The following is a 13121-nucleotide window of genomic DNA, read 5'->3' as shown; positions in this document are numbered from 1 at the left end:
TATCATATAAAAAGTCATCCACTTTTAAATTATCACAGTAATTTTTTTTTTCTAATTTTTAAAAGACAATGAAATGATTTAATAAAATTATTTAGATTAATAGATTTATCTTACAAAGTAACAATAGAATTAAAAATCACACTTAGAAAATAGGATAGTTTGTAATTAGCATCTTTAATATATGCTTTTTATTATTATTATTATTATGGTGAAATTGTTTAGTTTGAAAGCTTATAACAATTATTATTATTATTATTATTATTATTATTATTATTATTATTTATTCTTTTTATTTTATTTTATGTTTTTAAAGGGCAATTTATTTTATTATTATTATTGTTGTTGTTGTATTTTAAATAGATTACCCTTTAAAAAATAAAATAAAATAAAAATCATATATGCTTATAACAAATTATCATATTCATAATATAATTTTTTTTATATACAAATACATATATATAATAATAAACATTTTAAATGCCAGCTGTAAAAAAATGAATAGAGATTGTGCACTTAATAAGTGCACAATCTATTTAAAAAACGTTGTGCACTTAATAAGTTCACAATCTATTTTAAAAAGAATTGTGCACTTATTTAGTGCACAATTCATAAAAAATGAATTGTGCACTTAATGAGTGTACAATCCATAAAAAAAATGGATTGTGCACTTAAAAAGTACACAATTTAAGTGTGACCTTCTCTGGTGCCGTGAATGAATTTATCGTTAAAATAGAAAGGCATTGTGCACTTAATAAGTGCAGAAAGCCAATTTTGATGTTTTTTTTTATATGACATAGAATGATATTTTTTTTAGTTGTTGGGCATACTTTGGTTCCATACTGAATGGACTCCTTTATTGCGTTGTACGGCTTGCTATGAAACCTATTCAGATAGCGCAAGTTGGCGCAAGATACGATACGCTGCGGATTTGAGTCGCACCCTCTCTCTTTCTTTAAATTGAGAAAGTGGTGGCTAGATTCGTCATTCGTGTTTAACAAATCCCCTTGACCAAAAACACAAACTATCACTCTTGCAATGATGGTTCGGGAGGGGGGGGGGGGTTGATTCCGCCTTTGGTTAAGGAGGAAAATTTCAATCGTTAGATGGCTCCAGAGGTGCTACCGCATGCACCCATATCAACATAAATTGCCTACTCGACTCTCAATCAAAAAGAATGTTCAAGATTTTGAATGGAAATTCACACTTTGATTTGTGAGTAAATTGCTTCCATTTGTTCAATCATTTGATAACCAAGATCATTTTTTGATAAATGCTCACTATAAGTCAGATTCAGTAAGAACCTTTCCAAACTCTTCAACTTAAGGAGGCTTCTTTTCAAATTGATGGTACGGGAACGACGTCTTGACTAAATAAAAGTTTTTTTAATTAACTTGGTTGAAAGACGCAAAGAAGAATCGGATTAAGCAACTAATGACAAAATTTTCACCCCGTGCATATACAATAAAACTGTAGACGGTCAAGTCCTATACCTACTATATATCGAAGAGAGGGTAGGCTTTCGGCCATAGAGACGACAAATAATGCAACAAATGATACGTCAAAATAAATATATTCTGATCGAAAAAATATATTTACTAGATTATCTATTATTAGTTTAACTATTAGTTAAATATATTTTATATTTGTTATGTTTGCAATTTGACATTCAAACATATTCTTTTGGAAAGATTTTTCTTCTTTAAAACGCAGTTTTGAAATGAGCTAGTCAAACACAAATTATTTTTCTCCGACGTAAATAATTACAATATAATCCACAATAATAAGCCAATTCCACCCGAAAAAACTAGTATAGTAATAGATTTATGTCTTTTGAGTACTAATCATCAATACTGATAATAGTAGATCAGAAGCAGACATCTCTTTGTGAACGTATCAGTTTAATGTCGAGGATATTTTTGAAATTTCAAATTTTTTTATCGATGTGTCTATTTCATGCCAATGATATTTTTTCAGTACTTCGAAGGTTCATTCTTTGAATCGAGGATCTATAAAGTTGATTAATCCACAAAGTTGATTTCATATGATTATGCATTGCATGGTCATTCGAATCTCATGTTTGCGTAAGTTAGGGTTCAAGAATTTTGATACACCATATCTAACGAAAATAAATAATTTATGATGATTTTTCTATTATTAATTTTGATATATGTTATTATTTAAGTATTTATCGAAAATAATTATTCTATCGTCATAAGGTACGAGTAAGAATAAACATGCAAAGAAATTAGTTGCTACCATTTCTAGTACTTCATCGAAGGTAATTTGTTCATAGGATTTTCGGATTTCCTATTAATTTGTCAAATTTTTCATAGTCGGGATAGACAAAAATAACTGTTCTATTTCATCTGAGGTTGTTATTAATTTGGAAAAAAAAAAGAGAGATTATTTTTGGGTATAAAAACTATTTCACTTGAAAATTAAATAGGAAAAACTTAATTATTCACTTTTGTACATGTACTTCATAATTATATATCACTCATCTACTAATACATAAATATTATGATTATCAATTTTAAAGAAAATATTTTTCTACTTGAAAGAAATTATTTAATCTCTATAGTGGTTTGGCTGAATTATTGACAGTATAAGGAGCTTCCACGTGTCATCCAAATCGTTTAATTATATACTTTGTCCAATTCCTTTGGGTTTCTTTTTTTATTATTTTTTTTCCAAAATGACAAATAAAGTCAATTAAAAATTAGCAAAAAGTTAACATGCTGTACGAAAGAGAATTTTATAAGATATAGATCATTAGGTGAAACATCTTTAGCAAATAATATTAACAATTTGCTTAAGATTCTTTATTCTTTTCATTTTTGTTTATTCAATAATCAATAGTATAATTATCCTTTAATTTAATGACATGATCCTTAAACAAAAGAGTAAAACAAATAAGTTACTAGCTGAAATAAGAATCAAAATGTCAGATAAATGTGTGTCTTGTCTTATTTCCCCTATGCATTGGAATTTAAATAGTTTATAATTTTAGAATTTTACTGCTTCCAGATACTACATTTTTATTATTGCATATAGATACAGAGAAAGTAAAGCAAAAAAGCACGATTAGAAAAATTACGTGAAATAATTTATCAGAGTAACAAATTTAACTTTCTTTTTTTTTAATTGAGATGATATATTATTATTATTATTATTATTATTATTATTATTATTATTATTATTAATAATAATAATAATAATAATAATTGAGATGATATATATAGTACATTGGATTAGTATAGAATCTCCTCTACTTTTGTTGAAAGTAAAGCATCACAATCTCAAAGATGGAAAAAGAAAATTACATGTAATTGAGAATATATAGAAAGTTTATGTGTGATTGGGATAAAGAATTTACAAAAAGATATCTCTTTTTCTTTTTAAGGAGTGTTAAAAAGAAGAACCATTGGTGATTTTAAATTTTAAAACCGATGGTAGTAATTTTTAAAATTATACTTCATCCTAATTTATGTGACACTCGTTAATATTTCATGATTTAACTAAGTTTATTTTTGGCTGTTATTTTTTAGATATTTTAAATATGTTGAACTGACAATTTTTATCATATATAGTGTTTTTTACATAGTTTTCAAATACTCTGTATAAATTTTATTTTCAAGATGTAAAAAATTCATGTCGAAATTCACAGTCAAACTAATTAAACTATGTTTGACTCTTGAAAAGTGAAAAAAGTATCACATACATTGAGATAAATAAAATAAGATACAAACCGAGTACACTAGAAGATAAATCCTTACGAGCTATAAGATACCACGATCGAATAACTACATACTCGGTAATTAGAATCGAACATGAATATTATATACTTCCTCCATCTCAAATTATCTGTCCCAAATTGAGATGACACGTTGATTAAGAAAAATAATTAATAACATGATTAGTTTAGTACTCCTATTAAATGATGTTTACATTTTAATTTGAAGAAAAAGTAATTAATGCAAAGCGTAAAACATGATAAAAAAAAATTGTCTCTTCTTGATTAATAAAAAAAGACAAGTAAAATGAGAAATCAACAACAACAACAACAACAAACCCAGTGTATTCCCACTTAGTGGGGTCTGGGGGGGGGTAAGATGTACGCAGTCCATACCTCTACCTCTGATGAAGTAGAAAGGCTGTTTCCGAAAGACCCCCGGCTCAAGTCACGAGATATCACACAAACACATAGTACAGCACAAGTAAAATGAGAAATCAAATTAGAAAATTTGAGATGGTAATTTAGGGTGGAGGGAGTATGTCATAGTGCTCTGTTTGTATACGTACCTGTAGTTTCTTGTAGCCTCTTGTGCATGGTGTTGTCTATGATTTCGTATAGCTAGTTTATAATACTACTTTGTAGATGTCTTGTTTCCTTTACTATTCAGCTGTGTGATATCCATTTTTGTCGTTTAATTTTATGTTTTTTGTTTGTTATATTATTATCGATCCTGAGCCGAGGGTCTATCAGAAACAGCCTCTCTGCTTCGTCTGAAGTAGTGATATGGACTTCGTACACTCTACCCTCCCAGACCCCACTTTGTGAGAATACACTAGGTATGTTATTGTTGTTATTCGGTTAATGTGCAAGCCCTAGGCTTTGTTGCTCTTCCAATTTCATTTCGAGATCTTATTATAGCTCTTTTGAACTTATACATACACCTTTATTTTACCTTTCGATATAAACTCTTCTTCTTTTTTGCGATGCAAAGGCAATGTCAAGAAGCGCGAGAAAAGAAGAGAATGAATGGGTAGTATGAAAGCTATAAATAGAGGCATGAGTCTTTCTCATGAAGATACGAAGTCGATTTCAGTGGCAGACTCAAAATTTAAGCGTCGAGGGTGTTCGTGAGGTTCGAACACACATATTCACGCCCAAAACTTTAAAGTTTCACGTGAAAATCAAAACACCCAATTATCTTCTTGATTTTCTGTGTGCTTTTTTGAAGCTTGTACCATTTTTAAATATTTTTTTAGATAGTATACCTAATCTAAATTGGATTTAATCGAATACCTAAGTCCATCCTCCTTTGCAATGCAAAGGAAATGTGAAGGAGCGCGAGAGAAGAGAAGCATAAATGGGTGGTATGTAAGCTATAAATGGAGGCATGGGTCTTTCTCACACGAAGATACGAAGCCAATTCCAGTGACGAACCCAGGATTAAGGAGTTGTGGTTGCTCGTCAGGTTCGAACACATATATTCACGCCTAAAGCTTTAAAGTTTCGCCTGAAAATCAAAGCATCCAACTATCTTCTTGATTTTTTGTGTTTTTTTTTTGAAGCTTATACCAATTTTTATACTTTTTAGATAATTATATCTAATTTGCATCAAATTTAATGGATGTAAAGTAAAAAAAATGCATATAGGTCCGCCCCGACCTATTTTGTTTTATGCCTCCTCCTTGTCTTGATAGATTTTTCTATCGATTGAAGTCATTAAGAGCCCGTATGAGATTGTTGTTACAAAGCTGCTTATTTGAGAAACACTTTTTCAAAATAGTTTTTCAAAAAAGTGTTTTTAAAAGAAAAATAGTTTGTGTTTGGTAAATTCATTTGAAAAGTGTTTTTGATAATCAAATTGTGTTTGGATAATCTTTTTCAAGAAGTGTTTTTTGAGACAAATGATAAAAAAGGACATCTATCAATAGACTTTTATTACTAAAATCAACAGAGAAAATTTATTTTAAATATCTATTATAATATTTTTGATTAAATTTTATTTATTTAATTTAAAAGTACGTACTCTAAAATTTTCAATCAACATTTATATACATAGATACATTAAAAAAATTAAATGGTGATATATTACTTAAATAATTTAAATATTACTTAAAACATCAAACAAAAATAAATAAAAAAGTTATTTCATAAATTAAATCACTCCATATGAAAAAATTAACGACAAAAATAATTAGTCCTTCATACATTACAAAAATTTTCAACGATTTCATCTCTAAATTTATCATGCAATGTCTCCATACTTGTAGAACATCTGTCTTGTATTTCTGAAGGTATACCAAAAGGCTGATTTGCTTCTTCAATCTCTGTGATGATGTCTTCGTTAACATAATAATTAAAGTCTTTAGCAGTAGTAGAGTGTTGTTGTATGAAATTAAGTATAGTCATAGTAGTTGTAACAAGATGAACTTGAGTGTCGAATTTAAAAGATGATATTAAACGTAGGAGAGAAAATTTATTTTTTCAAACTCCAAATGTTCTTTTAATTGTACATATCAATTGAATCTATCTGCTTTTTGTTATCTTATTTTAAAATTAGAATTTATCTACTTTTTGTTACCTTGTTTTTTGGATACATTTATTTTGTCAAATTTACTAAAAGTAAGCAAACACTATAATCATTCTTACAAGTATCTAAATGAGATTATATATGTTATTTTTTACCTTTTCTTTTGGATATATTTTTATCTTGTCAATTCTAAAACTAAGTAACCAAATTCATATATGTATACTACATGATAACAAATATTTAAAATAAAATTCTATCTGTTATTTATTATTTTTAAAATATATTTTCATTGTGTCAAAATTTACTATGAGTGTATATATTCTTACTATGTCAAAATTTACTGTGTTGTTCTCTCTGTAATTTTAAATATATTTTTTAAATATACTTATTATATATACCGTATATATATATATATATATATATATATATTGTAACAAATATGTCATTTTTCATGAATTATTTATTTAAAATTAAATATTTGAGAAAAAATTTGCATGTGTTATCAAAATACAATCTTGTGATATGATTTATCTGTCAATTGTTATCATTAATAATAAAATATAAAAATATATATATTATTTAGTCATCATCATCAATGATTTTTTTCAAATTTATTTAAAGAAAACGAGTGAAAATAAAATAATAATATATAAATCATAAAAAATTATGACATAAATATGAAATGTAAATTTTAAAAATCAAGTGTTAATCAAACTTGTAAGATATGTTAATTAATAGATTAGGAATATATATATATGTGTGTGTATGTGATAGAAATATTTTTATCATAATTTTTTTTTCTGCTTCTGTTTTTTTTGAAAAGCAGAAATTTCCTGCTTCTTCCCAGAAGCAGAATAACTGATTGTGTTTATTTTAAAAGTACTTTTATAAGTTTATCAAACACCCTTCTTTTTTTTTAAAAAAAGATTTTTTCTCAAAATAAATGCTTATTGCAGAAAATAAGCAATCTCAAACAAACACTAAATTAAAAAGTCACAAATTCCTTTAACCGCAAGCTAGTGAAAAAATTTATGCTAAAATAAGCATTACTCACAAATTGATGTATTAATTTATTATGCATTAAAGAGTTTATACTCATATCACACGTTAAAGAAAGTCAAATACACATAATCGAGGCAACAATATTTGTGCACATCGAGACTATATTTTTATGAGTAAAGCATTTAGTATTTCTAAATTATGATTAAATTTGTTACGACACATTCTAACTTTACAAAAATTTTCTACCCCTTCGAACTAAATTTTAACATATTTTTATCAATATTTAGCTGATGTGAGTCTTATTTTATGTAATAAAAATATCGCGTCAGCATAAAAGGGTGAGAAATGAGTTCAAGGGGACAATAGGTCTTTTGTGAAGTTCGAGTGTATCGTAACAATTTTGATCATAGTTCAAGAATATTGGATGTGAGGAGTTTGAAGATTTTTCCTTTTAAGGAAAGATGGGACTTGTGAGTATTACATTATAGGAGCATTGAACATAGTCCAGTATATGGTTAATTGGATTATTTGAATTTCTCGGGAGATTTAGTACATCAGACTATTTTTTGAAGGGAAATCTTGGAGTAAGCGATAAAATTATTGTCATGTGATCAGGAGATCACTGGGTCAAGCCGTGAAAATAGCATCTCACAGAAAATCAAGCTAAGATTTGCGTATAATAGACTTTTATGGTCCGTCTCTTCCCTGAGACACAATAGTTTCCGATGATGAATTATTATACCTATTATTTACATTAATCGAATTCAACGTAACAACAATATATATATAGAAGGAGAGTGAGTTTCTGATAAAGACTTATTCACTCAGGTTATTTACGTCAAGCGAATTCAACTTATTATAATTAAGTGATTTGACAAAGAATATATATAGTATGTAAATTAATCAATTTCCATCTGTATGTGATAAAGTTTCTTTCTTTTGAATCAATTCCTACAGCTAGATGCATTAAGCTATATTACTGAAAAGTAAAATATTAGGTACCTAAAGCAATTAATTCTCAATCAATATTAATGGTGTGGGGAATATTTTTATTGAAACCAATAATTCCATGATTTGGACTATTGAATAAGACTTTATTCTTTAATGTGAATGAATCCCCATAAGATCAAGATAATTACACTACTTTCTTTATCCAATAACTAAAGTGAATAATATTGTATTTTTTAATCAGAAATCTCGTATTTAAATTTTATCGAATAAAGAATTATTTTACTTTTAATAAGAGATTTTTTTATCCAAATTTAAACATAATCGTTCAAATACCAAACACCTAACGAGAAATAAGAAAATATAATTACTCCTTTCATGTCATGTGACGATATTTCATTGAAAGACAATTTAATGGAAAAAAAAAATCACCATAATTAAAAAATAAATTTGAAAATTTTAGTCTGGAACATGTGATAATATTTTGATTTATGCAAATTATCTCTCGAGCACATGACTAAATGAAGCTCCAATTGATTTATGCAAAATATCTCTTTTTAGGCTATTATTTACTTTATCCTTATAAGTCAATATAAATATTATCCTTGAAAATTACATTTCTCGATAACATTCGAATATTGATTGTTCTTGATTTGACATGATTTAAACGTAATCAATTTCTAAAAGAGTTAATATTTTCATGAATTAAACTATTTTCTGACCCTACCTTTGGATTCTTATTTTATTTTATTGGTATATACAATCTATCGAGGTCTTCCCCACATATATTGCAACGTCCCACCCTTGTAACATAAAACAACTTTAGCGGTCGAAACAATTTCTTGCCCATATATTGCTCAACGCTACAGAAAAAATAATAAATATGCATCAAATATCTATAATATATCTTACACAGTTTCAAACTATAACTTAATATTTTCTCATAAAACTTTTCATTACTAAAAGAAATAAGCTTAAACCCTAACCTAAATCATCTTCAGATTTATAAATGAATCTAAAAATATAGTATTACAAACCATTCATGGTCAAAAACAGAAATAAATTATTGAAAATTAAATTATTGAATTAAATTGAGATTCATCGTACTGAAATTTAATTCGTATATTTATTGAATTTTTAATGTTAATATTTAGTGTGTACTTTCAATTATCGACTATCGAATCATCACAATTGAATTTTAAAAATATCCAATAACTAAGTTCATCCCTCCATATCCCACCCTCAACAACCAAAAGGAGTTCACCATGCACCTTCCTTCTTTTTCTATCGTTCATTTGTACTGTTTACTATCGACTCGATATTTAAAAAAAAAAAAAAAAATAATTTTTTTATTAGGTTACTCTCAAATATGATAAATTTAATATTTTTTAAAAAATAATATTTAATAAAAGTAAAATAAAATACATTACATTAGATATTTATTTTTAATAGGATGTACTTTGATTGTGTGAAAAACCTGTAGCAGAGAAAAGTGTCGGTGGCATGGTACTACCTAAATTGCCTTATTGGCATTGCCACCATTATTAGCAGTCACATTAAAAGCACACAACGTATATGTTTTTTTATAATAAAGTCTTTTCTGCCGGTGACATTCAACAACACTAAAGTTTAATCAATAAAAAGACGCATAACCCACCTTAATTTTTTGCCACGTACATAGCGGTGGGATGTACACTTTTTTTATTTATTATTATTATTATTATTATATTATATAGTTTTCCATGTTTTCTCACTTCAATGCATTTATTTGTTGTTTGGCTGTAATTGGTTTAAACTCCTCTTTGCACATCTTGATAACGACCACCCACCCCCAACATTTAATTTATTACCCTCACAAAAATATAGTGCCCCTCGCTTTCAATTAAAAAAAAATAGAGAAGATTTGTAAGTTTTATGAATTTAGATCGAAAATATATGTTGAGTGTATTAAAATATATTTTAATTTTTCATTCTTTGAATGGTTGTTATCTATTGCCTTGTTGGTTTAAATAATATGCTTATTTTAGTAGTTACTGTTTAAATTTTATTATTCGTATTATTAAATTCATGTTAGATAGCGATGAATATCTATATAGTGATCGATTGAATATAATTGTTTTATTTAACCATTTTATCTTTATTTTGTTATTTTATAATTTATTTTATCATCTATCTTATTTTTATATAATAACTTTATTTGTATTCTATTTTTTTATAAATTTATTTTTAAAATTGTTAATATGTGACATAATGAAACGTCTAAAAATGATATAATTTATTTAAATATTATATATATATTAAAACAATACAATATAATATAATACGATAAATTATAAAATTCTATGCTAACAATCCTCTAAGCAGCAACAACATCAGTGAAATATCCAAATGGAGTATAAATAAACATATATAGAGTATCAAAATAATTTGCTTCTAATATTATTTATATTATCAAATAATTATATAAAATATTAGTAATGATTAAATTTAAAATTTTAATATAATTTCTTGCTATCAAGTTAATGTGAACCAAGATTATGTTAACGGTCTAAAATGAAAAAAAAAATTAATACATAGGTAGTTATTATAGTAACCAAGTAAAGTAAAATGAAAATCACTTTTAGCAGCTGTTAGCTTGTTTGGTTTTATTAGTATTATACTTTGATTTTGTTTCCTATTTTTTCTTCTTTGGTATATCTGTTATTGATATTATATATGGAGATAGGTGCACCCATGTGAGATGCTTTTACTAAGGCTCATAATGATATTGGCCCTTCTTTACTCTTTCTCTTCCTATTGATTCTTCATTTCTTTCTCTTTCTTGGAAAAATATATTGCTTTTTTCCCTTCTTGTATTCCTTTCTTGTTAGTTTTTTTGAGAGTTTTTAGGCATACCCTTTGCTTTATTTGCTTTATATTTTCATTTGGGTTGTGCTAAATACCAGAAATCTACTGTAACATGAGTGGAAGAGGAGGTGGAGGGGTTGTTATGGCTGGTGTTTTTGTGGTTCTTTTGCCTATTTTGTTTACTTTTAGCTATGCCTCACCTACTGTTCTCTCTGTAAGTTTTCTTCTATCTTTTTTGTTTAGATTTTGGTTGTGTTTTGTGATTTGAAGTGTAGTTGTTTAGCCCTTCTTGTTGTTTCTTGAATGTATCTTTGTTTTGCTTTCTTGTTTTTGTGTTCTTTGTTGGTCTAAATTGAGTGGAAAAGGTAGATGGAGCAAGAGGATGATGGAAAAATGCAATCTTTAAGTTTCTTGAATGTACCCTTTTTGTGTTTACTTCTGTTATGTGTTGGTGGTCTAATGGAATTGAAACAAAGAAGTAAAAAAATGCAATCTTTAAGTTTTTTGAAAGCACCCTTTTTTGTTTTCTTCTGTTTTGTGTTCTTTGATGGTGTGTTGGAATTGGCTGGAATAGAAAAAGCAGAAAAAATGCAATCTTTGAGTTTCTTGTTTCCTTCTGTTTTGTGCTTTTTACTGTTCTAAATTGTCTGTAAAAGGTGGATAGAAAGAGGGTGATGGAAAAATTCAATCTTTGAGTTTCTTGAATGTACCCTTTGTTTGTTTTCTTCTGTTTTGTGCTCTTTGTTGATCTAAATTGAATGGAAAAGTTGGATAGTGAATGAAAAAAGCATTAAAAATGATCATGAATTTAGCCTTTGTTTGTTTCCTTCTGTTTTGTGTTCTTCGTTGGTAGTCTAATGTAATTGACGGTAAAAATGCAATCTTCAAGGTAAAAGTGGTTTTAGAATAAAGTTTGGGAAATTCTTATGATAAATGGTGATGTAGAAGGTTGTAAAAAGATTTGGATCTTAGGGTTGGTAGAAAGGGAAGTATAGATAGTGTTATTGTAGGTTTAAGTGAGTATACTTTTCTATCTGAGGAGGAAAGCATTAATCTTGAATTTGTGATAGGTATGAACAATTGGGGAAATTCTTTTGTATGTGGAAAATGGGGTTTTGTTTACTAGCTTTGTGGAAAGAAAGTTGTTTTTTGTTAGGTGGAATTTGCTGATTTTGTAGTATCTTGTGATATCAACACACCAGAAAGTGAAGCAGAAATTGGGAAAAAAACTATTGTTTTGGTATAATTTCTAAATCTAGCTGTATCTTGTGATATCAAAAAAACAGAAAGTGAAACAGAACCTAGCTAAAAAATGTTGCTACACCCGTGTCGGATCCTTCAAAAATACACTATTTTTGGACGATCCAACACGCACCCGTAGACATTTTTGAAGAGTCCGAGCAACTTAGGGAAAAACTATTCTTTTGGTATAATTTCTGAATCTAGTAGTGATTGGCTAATTTGTGTTTAAGGATGAGTTGGATCTGTTGACTTTGGACTAATTCTCTTTTCTTTAATGTTTTTTACCAGTATAAACTCATCTTCATGCAACTAGCCTGTTTTTTAGGAATGGGAAGTTTTGGATCTGTTGACTGTACAGTCTGTATAGAATTAAGTCTTGTGTCATTGAAAAGATCTGATTTTTGGGTTAATTTTTTATATGTTTGGTATATCAACACAGTGAAAGATGTTGCTATTGACCAAAATAATAATAAGAAAATTCTGTTTGGTGCAAGATGATTATTCTTCTCAATTATAAGTTTTCGGGAAATACGCCATGTGGAGATGCATATCCTAGCCTGAATAAGAGGAAACAATTATTATTTTCTCAAGTGGTCGGATGAACTAAGCGGCAAGCAGTAAAATAATTATATCTATCCGTGATTTTGGCTTCAATGTCAGTTGGCAGTATTGAATTTAAAAGGCTTGATGTACGGTGTGTTCGGTAGGAGGGAAAATGTTATTTTCCAAGAAAACATTTTCTAGGAAAATAAATGGTTTCGTACTTACTTTCTTGTGTTCGGTATGAAAGTTAAAAAGGGGGGGGGGGGGGGGGGGGGG

The 13121-nt window shown here is 27.8% G+C and overlaps 1 protein-coding gene across 1 annotated transcript in view; it reads left to right on the top strand.

Annotated features, from left to right (window-relative positions):
• Positions 1-10837: 10837 nt before the first annotated feature.
• LOC107850494 (O-fucosyltransferase 39) overlaps positions 10838-13121 on the top strand; it is a 5619-nt gene continuing 3335 nt past the window's right edge. Inside the window, exon 1 of the mRNA XM_016695065.2 lies at positions 10838-11274. Coding sequence (XP_016550551.1) covers positions 11173-11274 — 102 coding nt within the window. The 5' untranslated portion in view covers positions 10838-11172. The remainder of the gene's footprint in view (positions 11275-13121) is intronic.

The sequence above is a fragment of the Capsicum annuum genome, chromosome 12 (genome assembly GCF_002878395.1).
Source record: "Capsicum annuum cultivar UCD-10X-F1 chromosome 12, UCD10Xv1.1, whole genome shotgun sequence".
Lineage (NCBI taxonomy): Eukaryota > Viridiplantae > Streptophyta > Magnoliopsida > Solanales > Solanaceae > Capsicum > Capsicum annuum.
The sequence above is the reverse complement of the archived record's forward strand: the minus strand, read 5'-3'. Positions and strand labels throughout refer to the sequence as shown.